Here is an 18,905-nt window from a genome sequence, read left to right on the forward strand (position 1 = left end):
TGAAAATAAAATCAGTCCTCGTATATGGCTTTCTAGTTTACTTCTTGGAAAATTTTCCAGCTAACATTTGTGAAGATTTATGGTTTTGACACCTTAGCACATTTTGCAACTCGTATCCAAAACATTCTCAACGCAAATTTCAGGGAAAGGGAGCTTTACGGTCGCGAACCGAGCTTCCCAGATTTGACTCCTTTAGTCCTTCTCCGGTGGAGCGACATGAGAAGTGTGGGTATAGATATTTCTGCGGAGACAGAAGAAAATTTGTTTTTACCAGTTGCTGGTAGTATAACCAGGGTCGCGTTAACGTCACGCAGGGTCTGGGCATGGGATACTATTGAAATGCAGCGACCCTGTTGAACAATACATACTCATATTTTGTAATACATGCTGTTTTCAGAATGAGATTTTCACTCTGCAACGGAGTGTGCGCTGATATGAAACTTCCTGGCAGATTAAAACTGTATGCCCGACCGAGACTCGAACTCGGGACCTTTGCCTTTCGCGGGCAAGTGCTCTACCATCTGAGCTACCGAAGCACGACTCAAGCCCGGTACCCACAGCTCTCGGTCGGGCACACAGTTTTAATCTGCCAGGAAGTTTCATATCAGCGCACACTCCGCTGCAGAGTGAAAATCTCATTCTGGAAACATCCCCCAGGCTGTGGCTAAGCCATGTCTCCGCAATATCCTTTCTTTCAGGAGTGCTAGTTCTGCAAGGTTCGCAGGAGAGCTTGTGTAACGTTTGGAAGGTAGGAGAAGAAGTACTGGCAGAAGTAAAGCTGTGAGTAGCGGGATTGAGTCGTGCTTCGGTAGCTCAGATGGTAGAGCACTTGCCCGCGAAAGGCAAAGGTCCCGAGTTCGAGTCTCGGTCTGGCACACAGTTTTAATCTGCCAGGAAGTTACATGCTGTTTTATTTACTTATAATACGTGAAGCTAGAGTCTGATAAAATTTTATTTCACGAATGTAAGCATTAACAGTCACATCTGATTATTATTCGCTCCATTCACATGTCAAGGAAAAACTACTGCTTAAAACTTACTGCGTAAAATAAAAACTTTTAATACTCTTTTTATTTTGCCTTGTTGATTTTTTTGTCTATTTGTAATTGAAGGCTTTATGCACTTTATCTTGGTAATCAATGTCATATAATTCCGGAAATCTATAGTGTCACTGAAATTCAGCATCCTTTGGTATGGTTACTACCACTACCGGTGAACTGAGAGTTGCCCACCGTTACAGGCGTTGACTTGTGCACATTATCTCGAAGTTAATTAGAAACTGTTACAGCTCAGTTAGTAAGTCCCGTCAGTTCGTCATAATGCCCACTAGACCAGAATGGAACGGAGCAAAATAAAATTCTTATGCTAAATTGCAGTACGTAAGATGTGGTTCAATGCAGTAGAATTACTATAAATGGCGTGCGTGAAGACGAAATGGGAGTCGATGCGCAATACATAGGCCATCCAATATTAGAGTCAGAGTTTAACAGAACTTTGGAAGATTTGCCATCAGATGGCTGAAAAGGTATGACTAGAGGAAAAATGTAAAGAATTAGAAACATATTTCACTAAGAGAAAGATAGATAGTGCCTACAGGAAAAATAAAGAGGCTTTTGTAGAAAAGAGAAGCGGCTGTATAAATAACAAGAGCTCTCATGGAAAACCAGTCCTAAGCAAAGAAGGAAAGATGGAAGAAGTATATAGGGGGTCTCTACAAGGGAGATTAGCTTGAAAGAAATGTTACAGAAATGGAAGAGATCGTAGATGAAGCTGTGATTGGAGATATGATACTGCTAGAAGAAGTCGAAACAAGGCCCCATGAGCATACGACATTCCGTCAGAACTACTGATAGCCTTGGGAGAACCAGCCATGACAAAACTATTCCATCCGGTGTGCCAGATGTATGAGACAGATGAAATAACCTCAGACTACATGAAGACAGTAACAATTCCAATTCGAAAGAAAACAGTTACCGATGGGTGTGAAAATTACCTATAAGTTTAATGAGTCATAGTTGCAAAATACTAACACGAATTCTTTACAGAATAATGGAAAAGCTGGTAGAAGCTGGGCTCGGGAAGAACAGTTTGGACTCTAGAGAACTGTAGGAACAAGCGAGGCAATACTGACCCTACGATTTACCTTACAAGGTAAGTTAAGGAAAAGCAAACCTTCGTTCATAGCATAGTTAGACTTAAAGAAAGCTTTTGACAATGTTAACTGGACTAATTTCTTTGAACTTGTGGCCACTTCACTCTGGAACCGCGCGACCGCTACGGTTGCAGGTTCGAATCCTGCCTCGGGCATGGATGTGTGTGATGTCCTTAGGTTAGTTAGGTTTAAGTAGTTCTAAGTTCCAGGGGACTGATGACCTCAGATGTTAAGTCCCACTTCTGAAGGTAGTAGGTGTAAAATACAGGGAGCGAAAGGCTATTTACAATTTGAATGGAAACCAGACGGCTGTAATAAGAGTCGAGGGGCCCAAAGGATGAACAGTGGTTGAGAAAAGAGTGAGACAAGGTTGTAGCCCATCCCTGATGTTATTGAATCCGTACAATGAACAAGCAATAAAGGAAACCAAACAAAAATTTGGAATAGGAATTAAAGTTCTGGCAGAAGAAATAAAAACTTTAAGGTTTGCCGATGACACTGATTCTGTCAGCAAGAGACTTGGAAGACCAGTTAAATGGAATGGACAATATCTTAAAAGGAGGGTATAAGATGAACACCAAAACAAGGATAGTAGAATATAGTTGAGTTAAATCAGGTGATGCTGAGAACATTAGATTAGGAAACGATACACTAAAGGTAATTGATGGGTTTTACTATTTAGGCAGCAGAATAATTGATGATGGCAGAAGTAGAGAGGATGTAACATGCGGATTGGTAATGACAAGAAAAGTGTTTTTGAAGAAGAGAAATTTGTTAACATCGTATATAGAGACAAGCTTTAGGAAGTCTTTTCTGGAGATATTTGTCTGGAGCGTATCTATGTATGGAAGTGAAACATAGACGATAACCAGTTTAGACAAGAAGAGAATAGAAACTCTGAAATGTGGCGATACTGAAGAATGCTGAAGATTAGATAGGTAGACACTTAATGAGGAGGTATTGAATAGAATTTTGGAGACAAGAAATTTGTGTCCAAAAGAACGGATTGGTTGATAGTATACATTCTGTAACATCAATGAACTGCCAGTTTAGTACTGGAGAGAAATGTGAGGGTAAAAATTGTAGAGGGAAACCAAGAGATGAATATAATAAGCAGTTTCAGAAGTATGTAGGTTGTAGCAGTTATTCGGAGATGAAGGGCTTGCACAAGGTAGATGGCATGGGGAGCTGCACCAAACCAGTCTTTGGACTGAAAACCACATCAACAATGGTGCGAAAGGGGCAGACAACATTCCTTTTGAACTACTACAAATCAGCAACAAAACAATTGTTCGTTTTTGTTTGTAAAATCTATGAGTTTCCAGACAAAGTTTCGGGAAAGTATTATTCGTACAGTCGCGAAGATAGCAAGTTCAGGTAAGTGCGAGAACAATTGCACAATCAGTTTAACAGCTCTCGCAACCAAGATGCTGGCAAGAAAAACTTAGAGAAGAATGGAATAGACATTAGAGGATATGTTGTATGGTGATCAGTTTGGGGAAGGTAAAGGCACCAAAAGGCAGTTTTGTCGTTATGCGTGATATTAGAAGCAAAACGGAAGAAAAATCAGGGAAGTTTCATAGGATTTCTCCACCTCGAAAAGCGCTCGAGAATAAAAAAGGCTTAGAAGATGTTCGAAATTGTGACAAATATCTGTGTAAGTTATACTGAAAGACGAGTAGTGTATGATATCTACAAGAAACAAAGGCAACAACAGGATATATTTTTTTGGACTCAATTTGTCAGTTTAAGGGCATATCCAGCATGCGACGCTCCTTACTCCCTCCCCCCTCTCCCTCCCTTCCAACCACCGCAGGAAAAAAAATTATGATTTTCGTAAGTCGAATTCACATTTCCCCCCATAAGCATTAGTTTCATTGCAACTGATTATTTTACGAATTTGTTTTGATCTAAATATGGGAATTTCCTAAAAGTTGTAATAAATAAATATACGTTAAGTGAGGTAGACGACATTATTAGTAATTAAAAAGTGTTCGTGAAAAAATACATGAAATTTATACCCGAGTGCGCGGTGTTGTTGGTCATTTCAAAATTTAATTTGTGTTAACGCCAGCAGGACAGTACCTTGGCCTTGGTCTTCCAGATCTGCTGCGGCAGCAGCTCCGTGGGCAGGTGGCACTTGATGTAGCGCGGCGCCGGCATGTCGAGCAGCTGCTGCAGGGGGTTCACGCCCTCGTCGGACCGCACGATCACCTGGTGCCTGCACACACACCCCACACTTACGCCTTAGCAACTGCCCACATATCTTGTTGCGCTAGTTTTAAATCTCCCGCTAGTGCGTCATCGGGGCGACCCCGCTCTTCCATTGCTTGCAGTCTGATATGAGGAGGGGGTGAGAGGGCCCACATACACGCCACTGGAGGACGCGGAGTTGACACGACCTCACTGCTTGGAGCTCCGATTGGCCGGTGCGTCTTTTTACGCAGCCGCAATTCAGATCTTCACCCCAGCTTCAAATCGTCTGTATACACATTAATACAGAAGACTGCACTGAGGACAATACAATGACAGCACGACTCTACTAACCTTTACTAAAAATCCTTTCTGTCTCACGCCATTGTTCAGCCACTTTCTCGAAATCCTTCTTAACGGCAGGAACCCGACACTGAAATTACCTCCACCACTATAATAGAGAAATGAATAAAATATCCCGCTTCAGAAGGCTGAAGCAACAGCAATGACTACCATTGTCACTATACACATTAGTTACCCCTGTACATTATACTCTCCAACCAGATCTCCCTCATTTCCCACTATTCTTAGCTGGCGCAGCCTTCTTACATTTCCTATCCCCGGAACTCTCTACATCAGAAAACATCTGTTTTGAATACCTATAAATTCTTTTTATAGCTGGAACTACCATTATTGTTGTTATTGTCATTTTTGCTATTATTACTATTACTATTATTCTACAATGAAATTTTCACTCTACAGTGGAGTGTGCGCTGATATGAAACTTCCTGGCAGATTAAAACTGTGTGCCGGACCGCGACTCGAACTCGGGACCTTTGCCTTTCGCGGGCAAGTGCTCTACCGACTGAGCTACCCTAGCACGACACACGCCCCTTCCTCACAGCTTTATTTCCGCCAGTACCTCGTCTCCTACCTTCCAAACTTCACAGAAGCTCTCCTGCGAACCTTGAAGAACTAGCACTCCTGGAAGAAAGGATATTGCGGAGACATGGCTTAGCCACAGCCTGGGGGATATTTCTAGAATGGTCCCGAGTTCGAGTCTCGGTCCGGCACACAGTTTTAATCTGTTAGGAAGTTTCATTACTATTATTATTATTATTAGTTGCAGTAGCAACGTCTCGCGGTTCTAGGCGCTCAGTCCAGAACCGCGTGACTGCTACGGTCGCAGGATCGAAGCCTGCCTCGGGCATGGATGTGTGTGATGTCCTTAGGTTAGTTAGGTTTAAGTAGTTCTAAGTTCTAGGGGACTGATGACCACAGATGTTAAGTCCCATAGTGCTCAAAGCCATTTTTTTGCTGCAGCAACAGTAGTGGAAGTACTACCAGCATCAACTTTATTAGTTCACAGTCAATATTATTTACTCGCATTGTCTCTGTAGATACTCAAATTATATTAACATTACTTGTCATGTTGAAATTGTTATTTCTGAGGTAAATACGATAAAAAAAGGTACTGTACGTGCGAAAACCTGGTGATCCTAATCAGATCAGGTTAAACAAGTAAATGAAATAAATACAGTGTCTTATTGAAGTGCATCACCATTAGAGACTATTTGTTGTAATCAAGTACTTCTCTCGCTGTATACAATCTATCACCACAAAAAAATCTACAGCACTTCAAAGTTATGTACCTCTCATTTATAAAGCGTACCTAACATAAATAAAAGTATTAATGTGTTGTCTTTTAATAGATTTCTGATTGCCTTTATAAGCCTCTCTACTATGGACACATCATTTTTCACTTCCTTAGAACTCACAGTTTAGGGTGTGCTGGCAGCGACACAACACATTGCTCTTGTGCCAAAAGTGCACGGTTATTCGTAAACACTTCCGGGGTTCAGAACACGGCTCGCGAAAACTACATTACATACGGAAAATAGACACATATCCGTGGAGAAGTCGCCTCTCCATTCTTTTAGCTCACACGGCAGGTGCTCAGCATCGGCACCATTTGTTTCTTTCGCCGTGATGCAACAAGCGGCTGCCAACTGCTGGTAGTTTGTTGGAAATGAATATTACCTCCTGCCAACTGATAAATCGATGATACAACTCTTAATATTTTGTCACACTTTTAAGATTTTCCCTTGAATCACACTCACAAATAAGGACAAAAATGTGATCAACCCAAAGGTTTTGTCCAACGCTGCGTCGCTTTACTATACACGGTCCTGTGGGAAGAAGGATGCCATTGTCATCCTCTAACCTCAGAAATATATTATCCAGGCGATAACAGGGGGATCTGCATTTTAACATGGAGTGTGAACCACAGTGCCACTCGGCATTTTTCATACACACTGAAACGGGTCTCCTTTTCCGCCTCATGTAACTAACGGGTTCATCTAACGCTACTCCAGCGCATTACACAGGGTGGTCCATTGATCTTGACAGGGCCAAATATCTCACGAAATAAGCGCCAAACTAAAAATCTGCAAAGGACGAAACTTGTCTAGCTTGAAGCGGGAAACCAGATGGCGCTATAGTTTGCCCGCTAGATGGCGCTGCCATAGGTCAAACGCATATCAACTGCGTTTTTTTAATAGGAACCCCCATTTTTATTACATATTCGTGTAGCACGTAAAGAAATATGAATGTTTTAGTTGGACCACTTTTTTCGCTTTATGATACGAATATGTAATAAAAAATGGGGGTTCTTATTTTAAAAAACGCAGTTGATATCCGTTTGACCTATGGCAACGCCATCTAGCGGGCCAACCATAGCGCCATCTGGTTTCCCCCTTTAAGCTAGATGAGTTTCGTTGTTTGTAGTTTTTTCGTTTGATGCTTATTTCGTGAGATATTTGGCCCTGTCACTATCAGTGGACCACCCTGTTTACTCTGGTATCCACAATGCACAGTCCAACCAGAGTCGTTGAGCTAACACAGACTGCGAAGCTCTTGGACCAACAAGAAACCGGACGGAAGACAAATCTCACGTAGTTCGCTTTTGGTACATTCAGCCATTCAGGTCCATTGCGGCGAGAGTTCGATTCACGGCAGTTACATTTCTACACTTCCATCTGTTCAAATGGTTCAAATGGCTCTGAGAAAAAGCTTTGCAATGAACTTCTGAGGTCATCAGTCCCCTGGAACTTAGAACTACTTAAACGTAATTAACCTAAGGACATCACATACATCCATGGCAGAGGCAGGATTCGAACCATCTGTCCATCAGTGGTTTTCCAGTTTGAGCAGTGATTCGTTTTGTGTCCTACGTTCGGTCGGCGTGCTGTCTACATTCAAACTGCGGCTGATTTTGGTTATTGCTGCTGAAAACTGTTGGATTCTCTTGGGGCGAGCTTATAATTATTCCCGATGTCGCCACATTATATCACCATATATGTAATTCAATGAGCCTGCCGGGAAAACGGCTTCAGCGAAATTCCGAATATTGCTACCTTGCGATGTTTGTTTGTTGTTCGATCTCCAGGTGTCCAGGTGGCCCTAGTACTTTTCGATGACATTATCTCATCTTTGATCCCCAGAAATAACTTGCGTTGGCAGTTAACTATTATCTAACCACAACGTAGCAATATTTGGAACTCCTGGCAGGCTCATTTAATTACTCATTTGATGCTATAATATGGCGGCAACAGCTAACCTTCGTAATATTAAGTGCTACGGAACACTTTCAAGCATCAGCAGAACTAGTTAACTGTAAAAATGAAAGCCTACCCCATAAAATTAGTTACAAAATATGTAGCTAAGAGCCAACTGCTAAATTTTTAATCACACACTTAGTCTCTTAGCCACTGAGACTATTTGAAATGTGATGTATCAATATACACTCCTGGAAATTGAAATAAGAACACCGTGAATTCATTGTCCCAGGAAGGGGAAACTTTATTGACACATTCCTGGCGTCAGATACATCACATGATCACACTGACAGAACCACAGGCACATAGACACAGGCAACAGAGCATGCACAATGTCGGCACTAGTACAGTGTATATCCACCTTTTGCAGCAATGCAGGCTGCTATTCTCCCATGGAGACGATCGTAGAGATGCTGGATGTAGTCCTGTGGAACGGCTTGCCATGCCATTTCCACCTGGCGCCTCAGTTGGACCAGCGTTCGTGCTGGACGTGCAGACCGCGTGAGACGACGCTTCATCCAGTCCCAAACATGCTCAATGGGGGACAGATCCGGAGATCTTGCTGGCCAGAGTAGTTGACTTACACCTTCTAGAGCACGTTGGGTGGCACGGGATACATGCGGACGTGCATTGTCCTGTTGGAACAGCAAGTTCCCTTGCCGGTCTAGGAATGGTAGAACGATGGGTTCGATGACGGTTTGGATGTACCGTGCACTATTCAGTGTCCCCTCGACGATCACCAGTGGTGTACGGCCAGTGTAGGAGATCGCTCCCCACACCATGATGCCGGGTGTTGGCCCTGTGTGCCTCGGTCGTACGCAGTCCTGATTGTGGCGCTCACCTGCACGGCGCCAAACACGCATACGACCATCATTGGCACCAAGGCAGAAGCGACTCTCATCGCTGAAGACGACACGTCTCCATTCGTCCCTCCATTGACGCCTGTCGCGACACCACTGGAGGCGGGCTGCACGATGTTGGGGCGTGAGCGGAAGACGGCCTAACGGTGTGCGGGACCGTAGCCCAGCTTCATGGAGACGGTTGCGAATGGTCCTCGCCGATACCCCAGGAGCAACAGTGTCCCTAATTTGCTGGGAAGTGGCGGTGCGGTCCCCTACGGCACTGCGTAGGATCCTACGGTCTTGGCGTGCGTCCGTGCGTCGCTGCGGTCCGGTCCCAGGTCGACGGGCACGTGCACCTTCCGCCGACCACTGGCGACAACATCGATGTACTGTGGAGACCTCACGCCCCACATGTTGAGCAATTCGGCGGTACGTCCACCCGGCCCACTATACGCCCTCCCTCAAAGTCCGTCAACTGCACATACGGTTCACGTCCACGCTGTCGCGGCATGCTACCAGTGTTAAAAGACTGCGATGGAGCTCCGTATGCCACGGCAAACTGGCTGACACTGACGGCGGCGGTGCCCAAATGCTGCGCAGCTAGCGCCATTCGACGGCCAACACCGCGGTTCCTGGTGTGTCCGCTGTGCCGTGCGTGTGATCATTGCTTGTACAGCCCTCTCGCAGTGTCCGGAGCAAGTATGGTGGGTCTGACACACCGGTGTCAATGTGTTCTTTTTTCCATTTCCAGGAGTGTATTCTTGAAGATTTATTTTTGACCATTTCTTCCCTTTCTTTTTAAGATTCTTTACCATTTGTAACATTTTTCAAATTAACTGTTTGGGACAACCTGAAAACCATCTGTTAGAAACGTCTTTCATATTACACATCGACGCTCGAGTTAGGAATCACTCCCATGGTTCAAAGACTATCATGGAAGTCACTTTTTTGGTTGTGTGATGAAGCATATCTGTAAGTTGTACATTTAGCAAGGAGCCCTGCTATCCAACCAGGTGGCGGAGCAGTTAGTTTACAGTTTGAACAGTGTCATGTGGCAGACACTTACTGTTGTTCTGCTTCCTCCCGCTGTGGTTGTTAGATTTTGTGACTTATAGCCGCACGGGGCATTGTGGCAATACAGTGGCGAAAGTTGAAACTGTCTGCCGTATCGAGACTCGATTCCCAATTTACCGCTACTCTTGAGCGGTTGCCTTAGCTGCTCCGGCCATCCGTACACGGTCTCTGACTGACTCAAATGTCCAACATACCGTACGGTGCAATACAGCGTCCCTCATCCACCAACACCCTAATACTGATTCCGGTAGGTGTTCGTACGATATGGCAAGGAGCCACGAACTTGTAACTCATTTTCAGCCAGGTGTCCGAATACTTCTGATTACATAATGTAGATTTTGCCTAACCGTATTCGGCCCTGGTACGAAATGTAGTTCTTCTGCGTGCAAGCAAGCCACCTGCATAACAGCAATTACTTTCTACGGCACGGGGTTTAGTTCTTGCCAGAAAATGTGTTTGACAGCATCTATAATTGGTGAACTTAACGAATATTCTGTGAAAGAAATGATTCAAATGGCTCTGAGCACTATGGACTTAACTTCTGAGGTCATCAGTCCCTTAGAACTTAGAACTACTTAAACCTAACTAACCTAAGGACATCACACACATCCATGTCCGAGGCAGGATTCGAACCTGCGACCGTAGCGGTCGCGCGATTCCAGACTGTAGCGGCTAGAACCGCTCGGCCACCCCGGCCGGCTATCCTGTGAACAACCTTTTTTTTAATACTCACTCTATGTGCGGCATTCTGAAGTCGAGAGGCACCTTCTTCGCCATCTCGAAGTCGCAGTTGTGGCCGAGCAGCCACGACATCTCCTGCGTCCATGTCGTTCCTGGAAAATAATCGGAGCCTTCAATGTACTGGAAAGTGTGGGAAATACCAGTTTTAAAGCGAGTCACTTGGAAATGTAATATTTGAAACTGAGCATTTCATCTACGTGTGTCTATAGCTATACTCCGCCAGCAACCTCACGGTTTTTGGCTGAGGGTACTTTGCGTACCAGTGTCCGTGCCCTCTTCTCCTGTTCCAGTAGCGAATGTTTCGCGGGAAGAACGATCGCTGGTAAGCGCCTCCGTGTGGGCTCGAAACTCTGTGAGTCTATTTTCATGGGCTTTTTGCGAGACATACGGAGGAGGAAGCTAAATATTACTTGATTCTTCCTGCAACGTACACTGCGAAACCTTAACTATAAACTTCACAGTGGTGCATAGCGCCGCTTTTGCAGCACTGCGTCTATCACTGGAATTGGTTGAGCATATCCGTGACGCTGTTGTGTAACGAAACGTGGTGCTCTTCTTTGTATCTTCTCTTTTTCCCCTATCAGTCCTATCTGGTACAGATCCCAGATTGCCGAGCAGTATTCAAGCATTGGTCGAAGAATTGTTTCATAAGCTACCTCCGTTGCTGATGGTCTACATTTCCTGAGATTTTTCCAAGTACTCTCAATGTGGAAGGTGCCTTACCTGCTATTAATTTTATGTGGTCGTTCCATTTCATATCGCTCCGTACACGAACTCCTAGATATTTTATAGAAGTAACTGCTTCCAGTGATTTTTCTGAAATCGTGTAATCATATAATGTCTATGTATACGCAATACATTTATTTACGTTGGGGGTCGATTGCCACCGCGTGCACACGCATCTGCAGATCTACCTGCATTTCGGTATAATTTTCTGGCTTTGCTACTTCTCTGTATGCAACAACATCATTCATAAATAGTCTCATTGAACTTCCGACGTGATCTGCTAGGTCATTTATATATATTGAGAAAATTGTCGTGTAACAGTCTAAGGGATGCGCCCAAAGTTACTTCTAGGTCTGAAAATATCTCCCCGTTCAGAGTGACAAGCTGTGTTCTCTTTGCTAGGAACTCTTCAGTCCAGTCACACAGTTGGTCTCGTATTCCGTAGCTCGTATTTTGTTCATTACGTGCCAGTGCCGCTAAACTGTATCGAACACCTGCCGGAAGTCAAGGAACACGGCGTCTACCTCTGTTTCTGTATCTTCTGCTGGCTCTCACACTATCGTTCTGCTCTGAATCCATGTTTATTCCTACAGAGTGGATTTTCCTAGCAAGTAGATTTTCCCAGCAAATTACCGAGAAATTAATTCCATGATACATTTTGTGTAGTATATTTTGTGAGTAACGTGTATCACAGGGCTAGGCTCTGATTTCGACTCCTGATACAACATACAGTGCTAGTTTGCGGAAAAAGTTCATCAGTCACGATGGTGATGATGATTGTGACTATGAGAATAGTACGATCAACCGAGGTATTTTAGGGCCCTTATTAAGGCACTCTGACATGGTTGTTGTCATAATTGGTCAAATGGCTCTGAGCACTATGGGACTTAACTTCTCAGGTCATCAGTCCTCTAGGACTTAGAACTACTTGAACCTAACTAACCTAAGGACATCACACACATCCATGCCCGAGGCAGGATTCGAACCTGCGACCGTAGCTGTCGTGCAGTTCCAGACTGTAGTGCCTAGAACCGCTCGCCTAATCCGGCCGGCTTTGTCATAATGCCCAGAACGCCAAATACCCGTTAATATAGCACTTCCCCATCTCGCACCCCAATTATACACACACACACACACACACACACACACACACACACACACACACACACACAAGCAAACAAAGCCGGCCGGAGTGGCCGTGCGGTTCTAGGCGCTACAGTCTGGAACCGAGTGACCGCTACGGTCGCAGGTTCGAATCCTGCCTCGGGCATGGATGTGTGTGATGTCTTAAGGTTAGTTAGGTTTAATTAGTTCTAAGTTCTAGGCGACTGATGACATCAGAAGTTAAGTCGCATAGTGCTCAGAGCCATTTGATCCAAGCAAACAAAACTGTAAGCTGTTAATAACGTCTTTCCCGTCGAAGTAAGAGTACGCTAACAGAATCAATCCTTGATAAATAGAACAGGTACTATATTCTATTACCCTATAAATTGCTGGGTATACGAAAGGTTTTATTGGTCTTCGTGTACATGACACACATTCCACACATTCCACACATTCCACATTCTACTCTCAGGTACCGAGCGGGGTGGCGCAGTGGTTAGACACTGGACTCGCATTCGGGAGGACGACGGTTCAATCCCGCGTCCGGCCATCCTGATTTAGGTTTTCCGTGATTTCCCTAAATCACTCCAGGCAAATGCCGGGATGGTTCCTCTGAAAGGGCACGGCCGATTTCCTTCCCAATCCTTCCCTAATCCGATGAGACCGATGACCACGCTGTCTGGTCTTCTTCCCCAAACCAACCAACCAATCTACTCTCTGGTGCTAGTTTTCGATTTACTGTTTTCGACGTTACTCGTTTTCGCCTGGTTAAGAACAGAGCAATTATCATCATGCACTTTGACATTTTTGTACGTGTTCGTCTATCTTAAGCTGAAACCCCACAAATCTTTTTAAATATTTGAAACCGTTGGCAGATTAGCTGGGCTTCTTCGGAAGTCGAGCTGAAGATATTTCACTAATTGACTTATGGCTGAAATGCTGCTTGAGTCACTAACATCGCAAGCCTAAACATCATAATGTTTCTGACTGAAGCACAAACACAGAAGTTTCTATGTCCAATGGCTAAATACTGTCATACCTTCTCAGAAACCTCATTCAGACCTCACTTACTATGTCGTAACACAAATAAACCTTAATATACGTCTACACGGTGTAGACATCTTAGATCGATGGTCATGTTACAAATTGCAAGGCTTTTGAGGCTGTTGAATAAACGACATATATTTGATAAGAATGTACCAGCAAAATACAATTCCCTTTCTGCAAATGAAACAAACGTACAAGCCATCGCTTGCCATCAGTTAACGTGCATCTGAGGCGGCTAGACATCTTACCAGCTGATTCTGTGAAACCCGAAACAGTCACTATATTTTGCAGTGCGGACATGCAGTGAGGCTCTGGAAGTTACCGACAGGAATGGAGTGCCAGGACAATTCAGCGCCGTGGCCAGCTGCGCTACGTTTCTTGATTGAGGATCCATGGTACGTAAAGCCCGATCGAGCTGATCCCACAGATTCTCGATTGGGTGTATGTCGGGGGAGTTTGGTGACCAGGAAACTGCGGTAAACTCATTCGGGTGCTCTTCGAACCACACTCGCGCACTGCGAGCTGTGTGACACGTTGCATTGTCCTGCTGGTAGACGCCATCGTGTCGAGGAAAAGAAACTGCATGTAGGGATGGACATGGTCCCCAAGAATAGTTGTATACACTTGTTGTTTCATTTTGTCTCCCAGAACGACGAAATCACCCAGGAAATGCCACGAAAGCATTCCGCAGACCGTAACGCTAACTCCTGCGTACTGAACCTGTACGACGATTGTTGCAGACCCACGCAAGGTAACGACCATCTCTCAGAGGAAACATAAAACGTGATTCATCTGAAAAGGCCACCTGTTGCCACTCAGTGGATGTCCAGTTGCGGTATTAGCGTGCGAATTGCAGCATTTGTCGTTGATAAACAGCATTCAGCATGAATGAGGCAGCTGCTGTGGAGGGCCATACGCAACAACGTTCGCTGAACAGTCTTTGAGGAGACAGGTTTGGTAGCCACTTTGTCCGTCTGGATGGCTAGTTGCTCTATCGCAGCACGTCTATTCGCCCGTATACATCACCGCAGCCGCCAGTCGCCCCAGTCATCTACGACTCGTGGCTCACCACAGTTGCCACGGCGCCAGGTTTGGATAGCGCCATTTTGTCATTCACGATATACTTTAATCGAACAGTTTACAAATTTAATCTTTCCAGAAACGCTTCCATCCTTGGCCCGAAAGTCAACGGTCATGCCGTTTTAGACGTCAGATACATCGCTCCGGTTCCGTGTGCCCCCGGCACGCTTTATATACCCCCACTGCTAGTGCTGCCGTCTGCTGTCTGCGAGTTGTTATTGCTCCATGACGTCGAACGTTGACGATGGTCACATTGATGTGACTGGACCATGCATAATTTCAATTATCTGGTGACTTCAATGCATAACTGCTGGCTTGCATGTGCAAGGTCGGTGAGGCATGGTAGTAGTCCGCGCAGCTAAACTGGTCGATCACACCTGATGTGTGGCTATCTGCAAAGGTCGTATTGCATCATTTTGATTATATCACATATCACAGTGAATACGCTTTTGCGGGCTGTAATTTTTTAATGAATTAGTATAGGCACATTAAAACATTACTAGTATTTGCTTCACGTTCATCACAGGGGTAATATAATGCCACAAACGACCTTACACACCAAATACAAATAAGTGACATCATCAGTGAAATATTTTTATAATTTTAAATTCTTAATGAAAAATAGTTATTCTTCTTTTTAAATGACTTCTATGCTGTCTTCTTCTTGTAAATCTGGTTAACCGAAATGATTCTAGTTATTCTATATCAAAACAATGCTGTTGCAAGAATATCTGCAACTGAGCCTTATAGCAGAGGTTGAAAATACCACTTCAGTTGTAAATTACTTTATTTTCACACGACTGGCTTCGGACTGTTAGAAGCCAATCCTCAAGTGTCGTAGCTGTGCTGTTCTGCACTCATAGGCAGCACACCGCGCCTGGTACACGCGCCGCTCGGGGACCACAGCACAGCTACGACACCTGAGGATGGGCTTATAACAGTCCGAAACCGGTCGTGTGAAAATAAAGCAATTTACAAGTGAAGCGGCATTTTCAACCTCTGCTATTCTATATCAAAAGAACTAGGAGTCTGTGAGGAACACCATTTAAAATCGTAATCCGCTTGCATATGTTTGAAACTGGATTTCACACAATATTTTAAAATGCCCTTTTAATCATAAATGGTGCGTCCATGTTTCTGCCGTATTTTGCCTTAATGCAGACTGAGCTCCCTTAGGAGTTGGACATGTGTCTGCCGTCGTCGTCACTGTGTTGGCTTGTAAACAAGAGGGAAGTTCTTTTTTTTTCTCCACAATGAACACATAATCTAACAAACCAGTAAGAACAACGAATCCTGGATTGCGCAATCGAGTGCAAAATTTTTATTCCTGTACTTGTAGCCTTCCCAAAATTTTGGAAATGTATTGTAAGTTCCTATGGGACCAAACTTATGAGGTCATCGGTATAGGCTTACACACTTCTTAAGCTAACAAGGACAACACACACACCCATGCCCGAGAGAGGACTCGAACCTCCGATGGGGGGAGCCTCGCGGACCGTGGCAAGACGCCCAAGACCGCACGACTACCCCGCGTGGTGTGGCCTTCCCAACATGTGCCCTCAAACACGATGGGTCCCGATAGGAAAGTCACAGACTCCTATGATTCTCTCTGGATGTAGATCACTAATTATAAATTCAACATGCACTCGCAGTAAAAACAGTAGCGGAGATAAAACCAGCAGTCGAAGGAGGACAAACACATTGCAGTTGTCAGTCATCTCCCCCTTGTTGTCTTCACTGGCTATCGAAATGCATCGTTATGAAATACAGAGAAGAGATTACTCCTTCAGAGGACCAAAAGTGCCGGCCGCTGTGGCCGAGCGGTTCTAGGCGCTTCAGTCCGGAACCGTGTTGCTGCTACGGCCGCAGGTTCGAATCCTGCCTGGGGCACGGATGTGTGTGTTGTCCTTAGGTTAGTTAGGTTCCAGTAGTGCCAAGTCTAAGGGACTGATGACCTCAGATGTTAAGTCCCATAGAGCTTAGAGCCATCTGAACCATTTTTGGACCAAAAGCAAATAATTCAGAAACTTGTCAATAAAATTCTTCTGGGTTTGTGAGTGCATTGTCAACTGTTAAATTCCGACGTTTTGGTGACTATTGTAACACGCCTTCCTCAGGGCGTGTTGCTAACTGCTGAATGGGCGCTTGTTTGATTACTTACATACTATGGAGGAGTGCTTTAATTGGATATGAGGGTGAGGAGGAATGGTATCAGGTGTTCTTTTTATTGGTCTTTGATTGCGTGTTGTCGTTGGCGGAAATGGCGTTTTCCATTGGAATTTCCTTTACTGTTTGCCATTGGTGGAAATCAGCGAATAGGAAATTGAGCAGTGACTGCCTAGTATCGACTAGGGTGCACCAGCACTCTGTGTACCCTCCCCCCATGTGGCCTACCTCGCGCCTGTTGCTTTGCGAGAGCTGTCCTTCCGCAAAGCTGTCACTGGTGGCAGCCAAGACGCTGGGAGTCGGTACCCGTCTTCTCTATGCATGGTGTCAGGTCGCTTGACTATTTCTATATCCTCTCTGTGCTTCCTCCTCAAGCTAAACGGCTGTTTCGCCAGTACGCGGGCCTCTAGAAATTCAGTGTTCATCCTGCACTATTCCTGGTATTCTGCCATCGCTGAATTGTTGTATTTTTTGAGACGGATATATCTCTAGTGTTGAGATAACCTTGTGCTTATTGGACGCCCCGTCTCGCCTACTTACATCTATCCACGTTCGCACCCGGCTGCATGAAATTTGTCAATTGTATCTTTCGTTGAGCCCAGAGCGTCTTTTATTTTGTTGTTGCTACGAAAAATCGGCTTAATACCTGCCCGACGGTGAATTTCTCCCAGGCGTTCAATGACGCTTTTTACGTATGGTAGCAGGACGGTGTTCCGTGCTTTGTTCTGCATTTCCCTATTCCCCTCCTCCTTTGGCGCCATACTTTTATGTATCATTCTCATCTTGAGGTTCGGTAGTTCAGCTTCGAGATTGTGTTCGTCGCTGATCCTGCAAGTTCTCTTAGTTAAAGTTTGCAGGGCCGATTTCTTTTGCGTAAGATGGTGGTGGAAGGATGGATGCAGGTACCTGTCCGTGATGCTGGGCTTCCTATAAAGTCTGTGTCCAAGCTCCCCATCAGGCTCACTATAACGACACTTCGAGAAAAGGCAGCATCCCCTTCTTTTCTATCTCCGTGATGAAGTGAATTTTGCTGTGCTGCTGAATGAGATGTGGATTGAAGTTCTGAAGCTCTTCTTCTCCGTGTGGCCAGGTAACAAATGCATCGTCAACGTATGGTAGCCAGCATTCTGGGCGTAATGGTGCGGACTGGAGTGTTGTTTCTTCGAACACTTGCTTAAGACTGTCTGCTGCGACAGGCGATAGAGGGGAACCCACAGCCACACCGTCCATCTGCTCATACAAACTTTATTTAATTGTTCTTAACTGTTGTTAGAGACAGTTAGATGTTCCTAGATTTCCGGAAGGCGGTCAGCACTCAATTATTAATCAAGATACGATCGTATGGACCATTATCACAAATATGTGATTGGCTCAAGGAATATACACTCCTGGAAATTGAAATAAGAACACCGTGAATTCATTGTCCCAGGAAGGGGAAACTTTATTGACACATTCCTGTGGTCAGATACATCACATGATCACACTGACAGAACCACAGGCACATAGACACAGGCAACAGAGCATGCACAATGTCGGCACTAGTACAGTGTATATCCACCTTTCGCAGCAATGCAGGCTGCTATTCTCCCATGGAGACGATCGTAGAGATGCTGGATGTAGTCCTGTGGAACGGCTTGCCATTCCATTTCCACCTGGCGCCTCAGTTGGACCAGCGTTCGTGCTGGACGTGCAGACCGCGTGAGACGACGCTTCATCCAGTCCCAAACATGCTCAATGGGGGACAGATCCGGAGATCTTGCTGGCCAGAGTAGTTGACTTACACCTTCTAGAGCACGTTGGGTGGCACGGGATACATGCGGACGTGCATTGTCCTGTTGGAACAGCAAGTTCCCTTGCCGGTCTAGGAATGGTAGAACGATGGGTTCGATGACGGTTTGGATGTACCGTGCACTATTCAGTGTCCCCTCGACGATCACCAGTGGTGTACGGCCAGTGTAGGAGATCGCTCCCCACACCATGATCCCGGGTGTTGGCCCTGTGTGCCTCGGTCGTATGCAGTCCTGATTGTGGCGCTCACCTGCACGGCGCCAAACACGCATACGACCATCATTGGCACCAAGGCAGAAGCGACTCTCATCGCTGAAGACGACACGTCTCCATTCGTCCCTCCATTCACGCCTGTCGCGACACCACTGGAGGCGG

At 45.1% G+C, this 18,905-nt stretch overlaps 1 protein-coding gene across 1 annotated transcript in view; it reads right to left on the minus strand.

The window, feature by feature from the left end:
* Nucleotides 1-18,905, minus strand: part of LOC126092260 (luciferin sulfotransferase-like) — a 47,518-nt gene that overhangs the window by 18,469 nt on the left and 10,144 nt on the right. The window contains exons 3-4 of the mRNA XM_049907770.1: nucleotides 10,612-10,711; nucleotides 4,238-4,373 (exon numbers count right to left, since the gene is read on the minus strand). Coding sequence (XP_049763727.1) covers nucleotides 4,238-4,373; nucleotides 10,612-10,711 — 236 coding nt within the window. The remainder of the gene's footprint in view (nucleotides 1-4,237; nucleotides 4,374-10,611; nucleotides 10,712-18,905) is intronic.

This window comes from Schistocerca cancellata, chromosome 7 (genome assembly GCF_023864275.1).
Source record: "Schistocerca cancellata isolate TAMUIC-IGC-003103 chromosome 7, iqSchCanc2.1, whole genome shotgun sequence".
NCBI lineage: Eukaryota > Metazoa > Arthropoda > Insecta > Orthoptera > Acrididae > Schistocerca > Schistocerca cancellata.